The sequence below is a fragment of the Protomyctophum bolini genome, assembly GCF_963924005.1.
Source record: "Protomyctophum bolini genome assembly, chromosome: 20".
Classification (NCBI taxonomy): Eukaryota; Metazoa; Chordata; class Actinopteri; order Myctophiformes; family Myctophidae; genus Protomyctophum; species Protomyctophum bolini.
The window spans coordinates 31158990-31174323 of record NC_137881.1 but is presented as its reverse complement, the minus strand read 5'-3'; the positions used below and the strand labels follow the sequence as shown (position 1 = coordinate 31174323).

General features: G+C 43.2%; 1 protein-coding gene across 1 annotated transcript in view; it reads right to left on the bottom strand.

Annotated features, from left to right (window-relative positions):
- Window positions 1-8945: 8945 nt before the first annotated feature.
- The window catches only part of LOC308335327 (transmembrane protease serine 9-like), a gene marked incomplete at both ends in the record, with an annotated part of 41732 nt that continues 35343 nt past the window's right edge, over window positions 8946-15334 (bottom strand). Inside the window, 4 exons of the mRNA XM_080792345.1 lie at window positions 8946-9001; window positions 10663-10906; window positions 11440-11579; window positions 13998-14269. Coding sequence (XP_080648471.1) covers window positions 8946-9001; window positions 10663-10906; window positions 11440-11579; window positions 13998-14269 — 712 coding nt within the window. The remainder of the gene's footprint in view (window positions 9002-10662; window positions 10907-11439; window positions 11580-13997; window positions 14270-15334) is intronic.

The following is a 15334-nucleotide window of genomic DNA, read 5'->3' as shown; positions in this document are numbered from 1 at the left end:
AATAGATTTTTTTTTTTTAAACTGCCAATCCAATAAAGTTATCTATCTATCTATCTATCTATCTATCTATCTATCTATCTATCTATCTATCTATCTATCTATCTATAGGCTATGTATCGCACAATGGGGCTTTAAACAACCAAATCCACACAATAAAATAAACAATGAGAGGTTCCCCTATGGCCAACGTAACTTAACGCAACTTGGTGCCTTGAAAAGCCCTTATGCAAAACCAGCCACGCTGTAGAGCATCAGTGCGAGAGTTAAGACATACGTGAAGTACGTGAAATGGACGGTGTTCGGGCCGCCACAAAAGAGACTCTCACACGGTTTAATGGGTGGTGGTGGGCGCGTGGTCCACCCCGGTGGGTATACGGGGTCATGGGTGGTCATGGGTGGCCATGGTGGGTATGTGGTGGATGGTTCAGGGTCATGGGTGGTCATGGGTGGTTCCGTAGGACACTGGAAACCCACGTCGGTGTCCATGCCGTCGGACATGAACCTAACGAAGCCTGGTGGGTCAGAGGTGACGTGCATGCTGATCCAGTCCTGGTAGCGCGACACGCGGGCGTAGACTCCCGGGCCGAAGCTCACCACCCCGGACTGGACCCAGCGGGGTGGCGTGCTGTTGCTCATCATGCGGCTCACCATCGGCTCGCCAGAGTGTCCCTGAGGAAATGAGAGATTCATGATATCGTTTATAATAAGTCCCCGGCAAAAAACGTTGAGAACCCCTGCCCGAGAACACTAAACATCCTTTTTGTCATACCATCACTAAACACATATACACCAACTACATGGCAACTTGAGGTAATATAATATTTCATCATGACTTTTCACAAACAAATAAAATAAAACATCATACGTATCCCCCACTTCTCTCACGCCTAAAATTATTTTAGGGCAAAGATATGTTTTTTGATTTTCATTTACTTTTATGGATACGATTAAGCATGGTAAACCCGGTTTCTAAACAGGCTATAGACGTTTGTCTGCATGTTTTATAGTGAGTGTCTGCGTGTGTTGTGCACGCAAATGCGCGTGCATGTGTGTGCGCACATGTCTTATGGGGCGTTATGATTAAATTAAACATCTATGCAGATACAATGGGGTGCCACGTCCCCCCACTTCTAAAAGTAGCACTACAACACTGGATAGAAGGATATGATGGACAGAGAAAAGGTATGCCCTAACCCAGGAGTCCTTTCCTCTGAGGCCAGCACAAAGCATGTTGTCTGTGATGTAGTCATGGTAGCTGCATGTACACTGCTGGTTCCCCACGACCGGCACATAGACTTCCTGAAGGTCCTGGGGAGAGGCCAGGGGAACTATAATGGAAGAGAGGAAAAGGGACTCATTTGTCTTAGGCCCGACTCACACCTTTCGATCTAGCATACAACATTGATGCATGCTAGATGTATACAAAGGGTGTGATACATCTTGCCCCAATGTATTTCCAATGGAAGTCACATGGTTTGACACAACATTTGTGTTGTACGGCTTTCGGCTGTGTTTCGACTGCCCCCCACCCCCTCATACAACACAAATGTTGTGTCAAACCATGTGACTCCCATTGGAAATGCATTGTGAGCTTGCATCAGTCAATAAGTCTCACACAACAAGCATACATCAATCTGTTGTGCACGTGTGAGTCAGGCCTTACTTAGTCTGTTACAAGTAAGAGTAATTCAGAATTCAAAATGTACTTGAGCAAAAGTACAAAAGTATTGGCATCAAAATGTACCGTAAAGTACCAAAATTAAAAGTAATCATTGTACAGAATGTCCCATTTCAGTCAAGTCCACAAAGTAACTAGTAACTAAAGCTTTCAAATACATGTAGTGGAGTAAAAGTACAATATTTGGATCCTAGAAGGAAATACTAAGTAAACTACAAATACCTCAAAATTGTACTTACAGTAAGTATATTATTTAAGTAAATGTACTTAGTTACTTTCCACCACTGACTTCAAGGTCTGTTCTAACATAGTCGAACATGCAACAGTCCGACAACATAATATGTTGTTGCATACCTGTATGTCATGCCATTGATTGATTGATTGAAATATGTATTAACAGTTTGCAGAATTACAGTACATTTCAAGCACAACTCAATACAGAGACTGTTAACTGTGAGTGGACGACCCAATAAACCATTACACTTGTTTACAAGAGGGTCCACCTTGTTCAAATCATCAAAACATTTAGAGACGTACAAATAGCCACTTCTATCACTGTGTGAAAAGAGGAGTTAACAGGCAATTATGGGCACTGGGTTTTCCCCGTAAACCTCAAGTTTAGCGGGCATTATACAGTTAATAATATGGTAATATACAGGTGTGATGGTACAAGTTTACCGTAGTTTGTTAGAAAGTTTAACGGGAGTTTCCTGTAATATACACATCCGTATTCCATGTTCTTTGCGCAGTGTATATAGCCAAAAAGAACAGAACAGAAATTCATCATAAAGGAGGTAAAAAAGGGAAAAGAAACATACAGTGAGGGGAAAAAGGGGTGGGTGGTTGTGGGGGATTCAGATTTTTACGGGGGCCAGTTAAGGGATCCACATGTCTTAATGACTGTTGGTAGGCCGTTCCATATTTTGGTGGCATAGGAGCGAAAATAATTTAGTCCCTTGTTTGTGCCGAATCTGGGTTGCACATGGTTTGTTGCACTCCCTCTGGTGTTGTGGGTGTGGACTTGGTTAACATTAAGATTTAGACAGGTACATTGGTATCTTGGTGGTGTATTGAATCTTGTGGAACAGACCCAGCAAGATGCTGTACTCTGTCATCGACCCTAAGCCATTCCAGCCTGTCAAAGTGGGCAGGGGTGAGGTGGGTTCGGGGGGTGAGGCCAAGTAGGAGCCTGACCAGTTTGTTTTGGGAAGTCTGGAGCCTTGTTTTAAGGGCCTTTGAGGTGCTGTGGTACCAAGAGGTGCATGCATAGTCAAAGAGCCCTTGTACGAGGGCTCCTGTTAGGGCCTTCAAGGTGTTTTTGTTGACCAGTGAGGAGATCCTGTAAAAGAATCTTGTTCTTTGGTTGACTTTTTTGATTATGTTGCGGTGGCCATTTTATCACCGGAAAGATTAGCCTCCAGGATGGAACCTAGGTAAGTAATTTCATCTTTTCGTGTGATAATATTGTCACCCACTCAAACAAGAAGCCATTTGCCTTGCTGAGATTACTATTTGATTCAAAGAGAATGGATTCAGTTTTTCCCAGGTGTAAAGATAGTGTATCAGCGAGCCAGGTGCAGATTCTACCGAGTTCAGAGCCGAGGGCCTTTTCAACCTGCAGTTTGTTCCTGTCCGAGACTAGCAGTGCTGAGTCATCTGCGAACAGAAACAAGTTGCAGTTACAAGCTGATGTCATGTCGTTTACATATATTAGGAACAGTAAAGGCTGTATGCTTCCTTGTGGAACACCACAGCTCACTGGGAGGGGGGGCAGTGTTCCGTTCACCTCCACCATCTGTTCTCTCCCCTCCAGGTAGGATTGCATCCAGCTCACTGATGTGCTATCAAAACCAATTGGTTTTAGTTTCTTAACCAGTATGGAGTGGTTCACTGTGTAAAAAGCCTTTTGGAGGTCCAGCAGGACCATATCGCAGTATTTGCCAGCATCAACCTCCTGTTTGATGTGGTCGCTCAAATAGAGGAGGCATGTGTCAGTGGAGTGAGATATTCTGAAGCCAGATTGGAACTCGTACATTAATTTATTTGTGGCTAGATACTTGGCTAGATAGTAGATACTATTTTTTCCATCACTTCGAGATGGAGCTTAGAATAGAAATAGGGCGGTAGTCTAATTTACTCCCTTTCTTGTGCAAGGGGGTTACTTTGGCCAGATTTAAATCTTGGGGGACCTGTCCCTGTTTGATGGAGAGGTTTACTATGTGGGTGATGATTGGAGCTATAGAGATGGCCGAGTCTCATCAGTTGTTTAAAAACGTCTTTACAAACACCTAGGTTTCTGTAGAAGGTTTTAATGTGCTCTACACCAAAGAGCCCAGAGTGGGAGGGCAGTTTGTTAACAGGGCTCGAAATTAACTTTTTTACTTGGTAGCACTGGTGCTCCCAAATTCAGAATGAAGGAGCACCAGAAAAAAATTAGGAGCACCCACCAAAATTTTACGAGCACCAATATGTAATCGATTTTTTACATTCATTATTATTACACTTGTAGCCTACAGCAGTGGTTCCCAACATTTTTCATGTCAAGCACCCTCAAATTGACACTCATTAGCCCACGGACCCCCATTTGAAAATATATGCCAGGGACCCCCATATGAGAAGATTTTTACGGCTCTAGCAGTGATTTTCAGTTATTTACATTTCAAGGACCCCCAGTTTGACCTGAATTAGGCTACCGTTCCCCATTTCTATCTCTGGGACCCATAAAATCAAAGTTAATTTAACTGAGTGTACAAATGTACAGTGAAATTGGTTTACCCATAGTATGTAGTACACTCTCAGAGTTTCAGACCCATAAGGGTCCATTTGGTTCCTAACTATCATTTAACCGAGGACCCCTAGGGATCCCCGGACCCCACTTTGGGAACCACTGGCCTACAAGCCAGTTGGTATGAGATGCTATTTTTGTGGCAATAAACCAGTTGAAAATATAATTAAATTCTAAATACTGTCTCTGCTATAATTTCTGAATTTGTAAATGGCTACAAAACCCTTTGTTTTATGTAGGCCTGCTTTTTGATTGAAGTAAAAAAAATATATATATATATATATATATATATATATATATAGGCCTACTGTATATATTTATGAGAAGTTATTTTCATAACGTCATCATAAATGTGTGTGTGTGACTCCACACATTCCATTCAATTGAGCCCTTTTGTTGTCTCTCACAGCTGAGGACCTCAGGTCCAGCTGATGTTGATCACCCAATCAGTCCACGGACTGACGGGAGGTTAGAGGAAGTAGAAGAAGCCAAGGAGATATTTCTTTAAACAATCATAACTCTGGACAGGAATGGACTAGGAACTTACTTTTTTTTTACATGCTCAGATCTTTATGCTCTACAAGTTTAAATCATCTCGCGGGAGGGAACCGGCCCGCGACACTTTCGGTCGCGATCGTTTTGGTCGCACTACAGTAATTATATGCAGTAGCACTGGTGCGCCCAGTTATATTTTGAGATCGCACAGATTAAAATTCAGGCGCATTTGCGACCAAAATGGTCGCTATTTCGAGCCCTGGTTAACCAGCGTTGTTGCTATGTTTGTAAAGAAGATGATCAAGTAGTTGGCCACATCAAGCTTGTCAGTGATGAGAGTGTCGTTCGATTTGATGTTTATGTTTGAAAACCTGGTTTTCAGTTTCTGACCGCAGCCTAGTTGGTTGTTGAGTAGCTTCCAGAGCTCCCGAGGATTGTCTTCGTTTTCCTCTTTATCATTGATAAAGTTTATTTTAGCTGATTTGGTCATGGCAGTAACAATATTTCTTAGCTTGTTTCGTTGGGTTTTTATGTTCGTATGCATATTATGCTTTGCTGGTTAAGACTCACCCGTGGCTCCCGAGTCCTGACATTCCTGTGAGGTTAGGATTAGGTTTCTGGTTTTGGGTAGGGTGTCTGTCGGACTAATGTGTTTGGGACTTATGCCTGTCGGACTGTTATTGCGTTGGACCAAACACATGCATGCACCCGCCTTATTACTCACCATCACTACCTTCCGTCCCCCAGCCAGTCACCCAGCTCATGGTTCCACTGTAGAAGGTGCTGTTCGTCGCCGCCAGACAGACCGGGCGGATGTACGGCGTGAAGGTGACGGGGTCGGAGAGCCTCAGCAGAGCCATGTCGTTGTCAAACGACATCTGGTCGTACTGAGGATGGTTGATGATCTGCACCACCGTGCGGTTCACCTCATTGGGGTTCATCAATTCTTGGGACTGGCGGCCCAAGAAGATGATATAGTTGTTATTGGGATCAGAGCTGCAAGAGAGTGTGTGGAGCAGGGGGTAACAATGAATGACATGAGGTATGCACATACATAAAGTGAGTGGTAAATTGAGTGGTAAATTGAGTTTATAGGCGTAGATATTACTATAGACGCCTTAACAGACGACGTCACACTGATAAGCAACAGCATGCGCGCGCATCACAGCAGCAGAAGAACACCACCTCTCATAAGATGCAATGGAAAAGTTCTAACGGCACTAACTGGATTTTTATTGTGATCTCTCGCCCTTGAAATATACAATCCCTGGTTTCTGTTGTGTTTGAACAATAATAGCAATTCAAAACAGTTGTCCTCAAAACCACACCTCCAGTCGCTGTCATAAGAACGGGAGGAACGGCAGCAGAGCCTATTTGTGCACGGCTGCACGCGCACCTGCAGACCATCAAGTATAATTTATGCTTCGTTCCGCAATGGTGTCGCGCACGCAGACCTCTTACGCTCACAACAGTCGCATCTGCGATGCGATGTCAGCTTGTATATCAGCTGTTCTCTGTGTGCAATACTGTTGGGCTTTGAAGTATAAATGTCTCCTAGGGTGCACCTCACTAGCCAACTCACAAGAGGAGGTTGAATGGACTGAAACCAGCGCTCCCCAAAACAACAGGTTCGGAGATCTGTTGGGAATTGATTACATGAAACAGTCACCCGTGCGCCCAGTCCGAATGTTTGTAAACAATTAATTGGTCTATATTACTTTTCTGTTTGGATGTATGGGCTGTCGAGGCCAGAAAGTCGTTTTTTTGCCACTTCCTGGTATGATGATGATTTCACACACGCACATGCAAAACGCACACAACCCTTATATGAACACTGATAGTTATGTGGACTAGGAATTCAACTATCGATTTTTTGTCTTAGGGATTATTCTATAAATTTGCGATTAATTTAACTAAAATATTTTGATAACACGTCACATCGCAATGCCTCGTGAGCTTGTAAATCAGCAATTTTCAAAAATGTGACCTTTCTACTTTAATGACGTGCAAAAACCAAGGATTTATTATTAATCATTTCAATTAATTAAATGATGTCTCACTTTTGGAAGCAGCGGGCAGCGGACAGCACCCATTCACTGTTGATGAGGGAACCTCCACAGAAATGACCGTAGGAAGACTGTATGCTGACCGTCCATGGCCAGCTGCCAGGCGGCGCGGTCTGCCCTCCGACGATTTTCTGGTTCATGGGAGCCTGGCCGCACACTTAACAAAACAACACACTCATCATGTGTACTGAAGATGATGATTATTATCACTTCTACTAGTTTGGGTGTATGGTGAAATTGTCCTCCATCACATACTAGGATTAATTAGCGTTTGTTGAGCTGCAAATTCGGTACCAATTCAATACCACTTAAATCCTCCTCTACACTTGATAAAACAGAGCACAGCAAGTATTGCAAGTTATATAAGATTAACATATCTAGTCTAACATATTCTATTTGAAAGTACATTGCTGCATAAATAAATACTATATACTTGATATCTTTCTTGTATCTTACCATGCGTGCATACTGTATCATTACTGTCAAGTAGAAACACATCTCCATATTTCATGATCTTTCATCAATTCATCCCTACGTTAGACTTTGCGGCGTGTAAAAGTAGCAAAAAGAGATTTTATGCATTGTGCAGCTTTGTCAATCTGCTATTATATATATATATATATCTCCCAGCACACTGGGGATACTGGCAGGTGCTCCCAATGTACTGATTGGCACCCAATTCCCCAACCTGCAGGCCTTGTGGAGACAGGTAGAGTAGGAAGCACAGACCCTGGTAGGCCAAGCTACAGGGGGCTGTGACAATAACTAGTTGAACAATTTTTTAATGTTTTTCAAAAAAAGACGAAGTTTAGGGACACGGGGTAAAGCACTGACAAAAATAGGGCCCCAAGGGCTAAAACGATAACGCACAAAAAGTCCTGGGGACTTGTTTCCATCGTGGTCCGTATTAACCCTAGAACGCTAAACATCCTTTTTGTCACACCATCACTAAACTCAGGTATATTTTACCCAATGTTAAAAACACACGCAAAGTAGATATTATGGGGGGCCCTACTGTATATCATAGGGGAGCAAAGTCAGTGAAAAATAATAATAATGAAGCTGGGAACCTTTTATCCACCCATTCCTGGTACATGAAATGAGCGAGAGAAACAGGGGCTAAACACGGGTGAAATTCACCTGAACACCTGCCTGTAGAAAATAAAAAACAGGGATGTGGGCAGGGAAACAAACCTACGTTCTATGATGTCACTGAGCATCATGGAGGTACTGAAAGACCCACCCACCTCAGAAAATATAATGTGTGCAAAAAAGAAAATCTAAAATATGCCCCGACAAGTCTTTGCCACGGACACATTTGGTCCGAGGTGCGCTAGGGGTCGGGAGAGGGTGGGTGGTACGGGCAAATCGATGACCCCTGGTTACTTTCCAGAAAACAATGCCCTTTGTGACGCGTTCTTCTTTTGCACAACACTGTCATGCGATAAACTAATATATGGAAATATTGAAATGCTTGCCTGACAAGAGATGATGAGCATACTCTGAGCTCTTTAGAAAAATAAGCAGTTATTTTAGATACCTTAAAGTGAGAAATTGAATGAGCTTAAACGGTGCTGCTAATCCTGGATGCTTGCCAGACACATATTTTGATGCCTGTTGTGAGTAAATGCCTGAAATTAAAGACAAACGGTGCAGATAAACCTGGATGCTTACCAGACGCAGACCACGGTTGTTGTGCAGAGTCTGAAATTCATAGCAAAGAAAGACATTAGTAAAGAAGTCTCAGTACACAGCACAGATTAATATGGCGGCAGGAGGAGGGAACTTGTGAACTCAATACTGCCGCAATTTGGCAGTATTGTAAGTAAGTCAGGTTCAAATTGAGCACCCATTTGAAACTGTCGTATTAAAAAGTATTACACTTTGTCGTTTGTGAAACTAAATGAAAATGACCAGTGAATCAGCGGCTGTTCTCACAGTTGGCATCGACATCAGAGACATTAGTTGCGTAACATCCTTCCAATTGCAAATTCTCGCATACATATACAACACACATCCAACTAAATCCCACTGCAACATCAGAACCGATTTTCAGTCATCCATACACATAATCTTTTGCATTATAATGCACGGCAGAATCCCACTTGAGAGACAGACCCCACAACTACCTTTGTATACCAAGTGAAAGCCAGGGTAGCTCACTGAGTGATCACTATGGAACGCCAAGTGCATAAAGTTGGAAGTGCTCTCAATCTTCTCTGGGAGTCTGCTGCCATGAAAGCTACCAATTAGATGACTGTTCTTGTCCGGCCCATCGTAGATGGACAGGAAGTCATAGCGGGGCTCAAGGCTAAAGCTGTGGTAAACAAAACAAAATGAACAAACAAGTTATTGTGCTCAGTCTTCTCAGATTGCGCAAGAGGTTTAGATTGTAAGATTCAAAGAGTACAGTATTTGTCATGTACAGTATGCTTGAGACTACAATATTTGTCACGTATGCCTGAGAGCAGTGAAATGTTGGTGAGACTCCAGAATGTGCAACCCATGCATTACTATACAATATCCTTGTAAAGTACAAACTAAACTAATAATAATAAAAATATTATTTTATATTTTACTTTTTTGCAGATGGATTCCAAGATTGTATATAAAGTAATAAAGGGGAGCTCGGGTGGCGCAGTGGTAAAGTGCCTGCCCACCACCGCAGAGTCTAGGGCTTTGAATCAACTGCGGTGCATCTGGCTTTGAGGGAAGCCAGGCTGGGAGGATGATATTTGTCACCGTACTCCGTACTGGGGCTGTACCTTTACCTGTACCTGTGAGCAGGGAGTGTTGGGAGGAGCCGGACGAAGGATACAGCAGTGACTCAATGTGTGTGGGGAGAAATGTATTGACTAAAACTATGTATTACTTTACTACTAAAATTGGGGAGAACAGGGAGTAAAAGGCAAAAATATATAATATTACTCAAGTAATAAAGTGTAAACTAGTAAAAACCTAATAATTTTGGTGAGTAACCAATACCATAGACTAATAGGATATTATTATATATGTTTTGCATAGCATGCACCACAGTGCTATAGCAGTGAGTCATGCCAGGCGATTTGCTTTGCCCATCCAGACAAAGATAAAGAACATAACAAAAAAAGTTACTTACCTGATGAAAGCTAATGAGATGACATAGTCAGAGTGGACAGCAATGAGCCAGTCACAATCTTTGTTGTGCGGGTAGGGATGGGGGTAGTTTGGAGAAAGAATTAACCCAGAAGATCCTGTCACATTCCCTCCACATGGAGCTTGAAAGTAGATGAAGTAATGAAGTAGATTTGAACAAAATGACATAATTATACATAATTTCCAGTAGTAATTAAATTGAGGGGGAAAACTGCAGTTTCCAGCCCATGTGGTTAAGCTAATGCGTCTTTAATGTAATGATAGGGTAAGAGCAATATTTTATAACAGCTTTTGAAAAGATAAGTAGCTAGTTATAAATACATATTTGACTACTTAATGTAGTTTTCTACAGCTTGAATCAATTTTCTTCCCACTGCCTGGTGTTGGGGAAATGGAAATCCTCAATGCAATTCAAAAGCACTGACAAGATTAGGAATTTAGGAAGCTAATAAAAGATAAACATGTATATAAAATACTGTCCCATGCCCAGTGCTCAGTTCTACCCTGGCCAGGACACTGGAAGCCCACGTCGGTGTCCATGCCGTCGGACATGAACCTAACGAAGCCTGGCGGGTCAGAGGTGACGTGCATGCTGATCCAGTCCTGGTAGCGCGACACGCGGGCGTAGACTCCCGGGGTGTTGGGCAGGGCGCAGCCCTGGCCGAAGCTCACCACCCCGGACTGGACCCAGCGGGGTGGCGTGCTGTTGCTCATCATGCGGCTCACCATCGGCCCGCCAGAGTCTCCCTGAGGAAAAGAGAGATTCATGATATCGTTTATAATAAGTCCCCGGCAAAAAACGTTGAGAACCCCTGCCCGAGAACACTAAACATCCTTTTTGTCATACCATCACTAAACACATATACACCAAATACATGGCAACTTGAGGTAATATAATATTTCATCATGACTTTTCACAAAATAATTAAATAAAACATCATACGTACCCCCCACTTCTCTCACGCCTAAAATTATTTTAGGGCAAAGATATGTTTTTTGACTTTTATTTACTTTTATGGATACGATTAAGCATGGTAAACCCGGTTTCTAAACAGGCTATAGACGTCTGTCTGCATGTTTTATATTTATATTGAGTGTCTGCGTGTGTTGTGCACGCAAATGCGCGTGCATTTGTGTGCGCACGTGTCTTATGGGGCGTTATGATTAAATGAAACATCTTTGCAGATACAATGGGGTGCCACGTCCCCCCACTTCTAAAAGTAGCACTACAACACTGGATAGAAGGATATGATGGACAGAGAAAAGGTATGAACTGTCACCTGACAGGAGTCCTTTCCTCCTTCATTGAGGCCTGCACAAAGCATGTTGTCTGTGAGGCCATGGTAGCTGCATGTACACTGCTGGTTCCCCACGACCGGCACATCGACTTCCTGAAGGTTCTGGGGAGAGGCCAGTGGAACTATATTGGAAGAGAGGAAAAGGGACTAATTTGTCTTAGGCCCGACTCACACCTTTCGATCTAGCATACAACATTGATGCATGCTAGATGTATACAAAGGGTGTGATACATCTTGCCCCAATGCATTTCCAATGGAAGTCACATGGTTTGACACAACATTTGTGTTGTACGGCTTTCGGCTGTGTTTCGACTGCCCCCCACCCCCTCATACAACACAAATGTTGTGTCAAACCATGTGACTCCCATTGGAAATGCATTGTGAGCTTGCATCAGTCAATAAGTCTCATACAACAAGCATACATCAATATGTTGTGCACGTGTGAGTCAGGCCTTAGTCTGTTACAAGTAAGAGTAATTCAGAATTCAAAATGTACTTGAGCAAAAGTACAAAAGTATTGGCATCAAAATGTACCGTAAATTACCAAAATTAAAAGTAATCATTGTACAGAATGTCCCATTTCAGTCAAGTCCACAAAGTAACTAGTAACTACATTTTGGTGGCATAGGAGCTAAAATAATTTAGTCCCTTGTTTGTGCCGAATCTGGGTTGCACATAGTTTGTTGCACTCCCTCTGGTGTTGTGGGTGTGGACTTGGTTAACATTAAGGAAGTATTTAGACAGGTACATTGGTATCTTGGTGGTGTATTGAATCTTGTGGAACAGACCCAGCAAGATGCTGTACTCTGTCATCGACCCTAAGCCATTCCAGCCTGTCAAAGTGGGCAGGGGTGAGGTGGGTTCGGGGGGTGAGGCCAAGTAGGAGCCTGACCAGTTTGTTTTGGGATGTCTGGAGCCTTGTTTTAAGGGCCTTTGAGGTGCTGTGGTACCAAGAGGTGCATGCATAGTCAAAGAGCCCTTGTACGAGGGCTCCTGTTAGGGCCTTCAAGGTGTTTTTGTTGACCAGTGAGGAGATCCTGTAAAATAATCTTGTTCTTTGGTTGACTTTTTTGATTACGTTGCGGTGGCCATTTTATCACCGGAAAGATTAGCCTCCAGGATGGAACCTAGGTAAGTCATTTCATCTTTTCGTGTGATAATATTGTCACCCACTGTAACCAAGAAGCCATCTGCCTTGCTGAGATTACTATTTGATCCAAAGAGAATGGATTCAGTTTTTCCCAGGTGTAAAGATAGTTTATCAGCGAGCCAGGTGCAGATTCTACCGAGTTCAGAGCCGAGGGCCTTTTCAACCTGCAGTTTAGTTCCTGTCCGAGACTAGCAGTGCTGAGTCATCTGCGAACAGAAACAAGTTGCAGTCACAAGCTGATGTCATGTCGTTTACATATATTAGGAACAGTAAAGGCTGTATGCTTCCTTGTGGAATACCACAGCTCACTGGGAGGGGGGGGGGCAGTGTTCCGTTCACCTCCACCATCTGTTCTCTCCCCTCCAGGTAGGATTGCATCCAGCTCACTTTATAAACCAATTGCTTTTAGTTTGTTAACCAGTATGGAGTGGTTCACTGTGGCAAAAGCCGTTTGGAGGTCCAGCAGGACAATGCCGCAGTATTTGCCAGCATCCACCTCGTGTTTGATGTGGTCGCTCAAATAGAGGAGGCATGTGTCAGTGGAGTGAGATATTCTGAAGCCAGATTGGAACTCGTACATTAATTTATTTGTGGCTAGATACTTTTCAACCTGTTCATAGACTATTCTTTCACTTCGAGATGGAGCTTAGAATAGAAATAGGGCGGTAGTCTAATTTACTCCCTTTCTTGTGCAAGGGGGTTACTTTGGCCAGATTGAAATCTTGGGGGACCTGTCCCTGTTTGATGGAGAGGTTTACTATGTGGGTGATGATTGGAGCTATAGAGATGGCCGAGTCTCATCAGTTGTTTAAAAACGTCTTTACAAACACCTAGGTTTCTGTAGAAGGTTTTAATGTGCTCTACACCAAAGAGCCCAGAGTGGGAGAGCAGTTTGTTAACCAGCGTTGTTGCTATGTTTGTAAAGAAGATGTTCAAGTAGTTGGCCACATCAAGCTTGTCAGTGATGAGAGTGTCGTTCGATTTGATGTTTATGTTTGAAAACCTGGTTTTCAGTTTCTGACCGCAGCCTAGTTGGTTGTTGAGTAGCTTCCAGAGCTCCCGAGGATTGTCTTCGTTTTCCTCAGCTTTATCATTGATAAAGTTTATTTTATCTGATTTGGTCATGGCAGTAACAATATTTCTTAGCTTGTTTCGTTGGGTTTTTATGTTCGTATGCATATTATGCTTTGCTGGTTAAGACTCACCCGTGGCTCCCGAGTCCTGACATGGAGCTGCCGGTTAAAACTCACCCATGACTTTCCTGTGAGGTTAGGATTAGGTTTCGGGTTTTGGGTAGGGTGTCTGTCGGACTAATGTGTTTGGGACTAATGCCTGTCGGACTGTTAGTGCGTTGGACCAAACACTTGCATGCACCCGCCTTATTACTCACCACCACTACCTTCCGTCCCCCAGCCAGTCACCCAGCTCATAGTTCCACTGTAGAAGGTGCTGTTCGTCGCCGCCAGACAGACCGGGCGGATGTACGGCGTGAAGGTGACGGGGTGGGAGAGCCTCAGCAGAGCCATGTCGTTGTCATTCGACATCTGGTCGTACTGAGGATGGTTGATGATCTGCACCACCGTGCGGTTCACCTCATTGGGGTTCATCAATTCTTGGGACTGGCGGCCCAAGAAGATGATATAGTTGTTATTGGGATCAGGGCTGCAAGAGAGTGTGTGGAGGAGGGGGTAACAATGAATTACCTGAGGTATGCACATACATAAAGTGAGTGGTAAATTGAGTGGTAAATTGAGTTTATTATAGGCGTAGATATTACTATAGACGCCTTAACAGACGACGTCACACTGATAAGCAACAGCATGCGCGCGCATCACGGCAGCAGAAGAACACCACCTCTCATAAGATGCAATGGAAAAGTTCTAACGGCACTAACTGGATTTTTATTGTGATCTCTCGCCCTTGAAATATATAATCCCTGGTTTCTGTTGTGTTTGAACAATAATAGCAATTCAAAACAGTTGTCCTCAAAACCACACCTCCAGTCGCTGTCATAAGAACGGGAGGAACGGCAGCAGAGCCTATTTGTGCACGGCTGCACGCGCACCTGCAGACCATCAAGTATAATGTATGCTTCGTTAGGCAATGGTGTCGCGCACGCAGACCTCTTACGCTCACAACAGTCGTATCTGCGATGCGATGTGAGCTTGTATATCAGCTGTTCTCTGTGTGCAATACTGTTGGGCTTTGAAGTATAAATGTCTCCTAGGGTGCACCTCACTAGCCAACTCACAAGAGGAGGTTGAATGGACTGAAACCAGCGCTCCCCAAAACAACAGGTTCGGAGATCTGTTGGGAATTGATTACATGAAACAGTCACCCGTGCGCCCAGTCCCAATGTTTGTAAACAATTAATTGGTCTATATTACTTTTCTGTTTGGATGTATGGGCTGTCGAGGCCAGAAAGTAGTTTCTTTGCCACTTCCTGGTATGATGATGATTTCACACACGCACATGCAAAACGCACACAACCCTTATATGAACACTGATAGTTATGTGGACTAGGGATTCAACTATCGATTTTTTTTCTTAGGGATTATTCTATAAATTTGCGATTAATTTAACTAAAATATTTTGATAACACGTCACATCGCAATGCCTCGTGAGCTTGTAAATCAGCAATTTTCAAAAAAAATTGACCTTTCTACTTTAATGACGTGCAAAAAACAAGGATTTATTATTAATCATTTCAATTAATTAAATGATGTC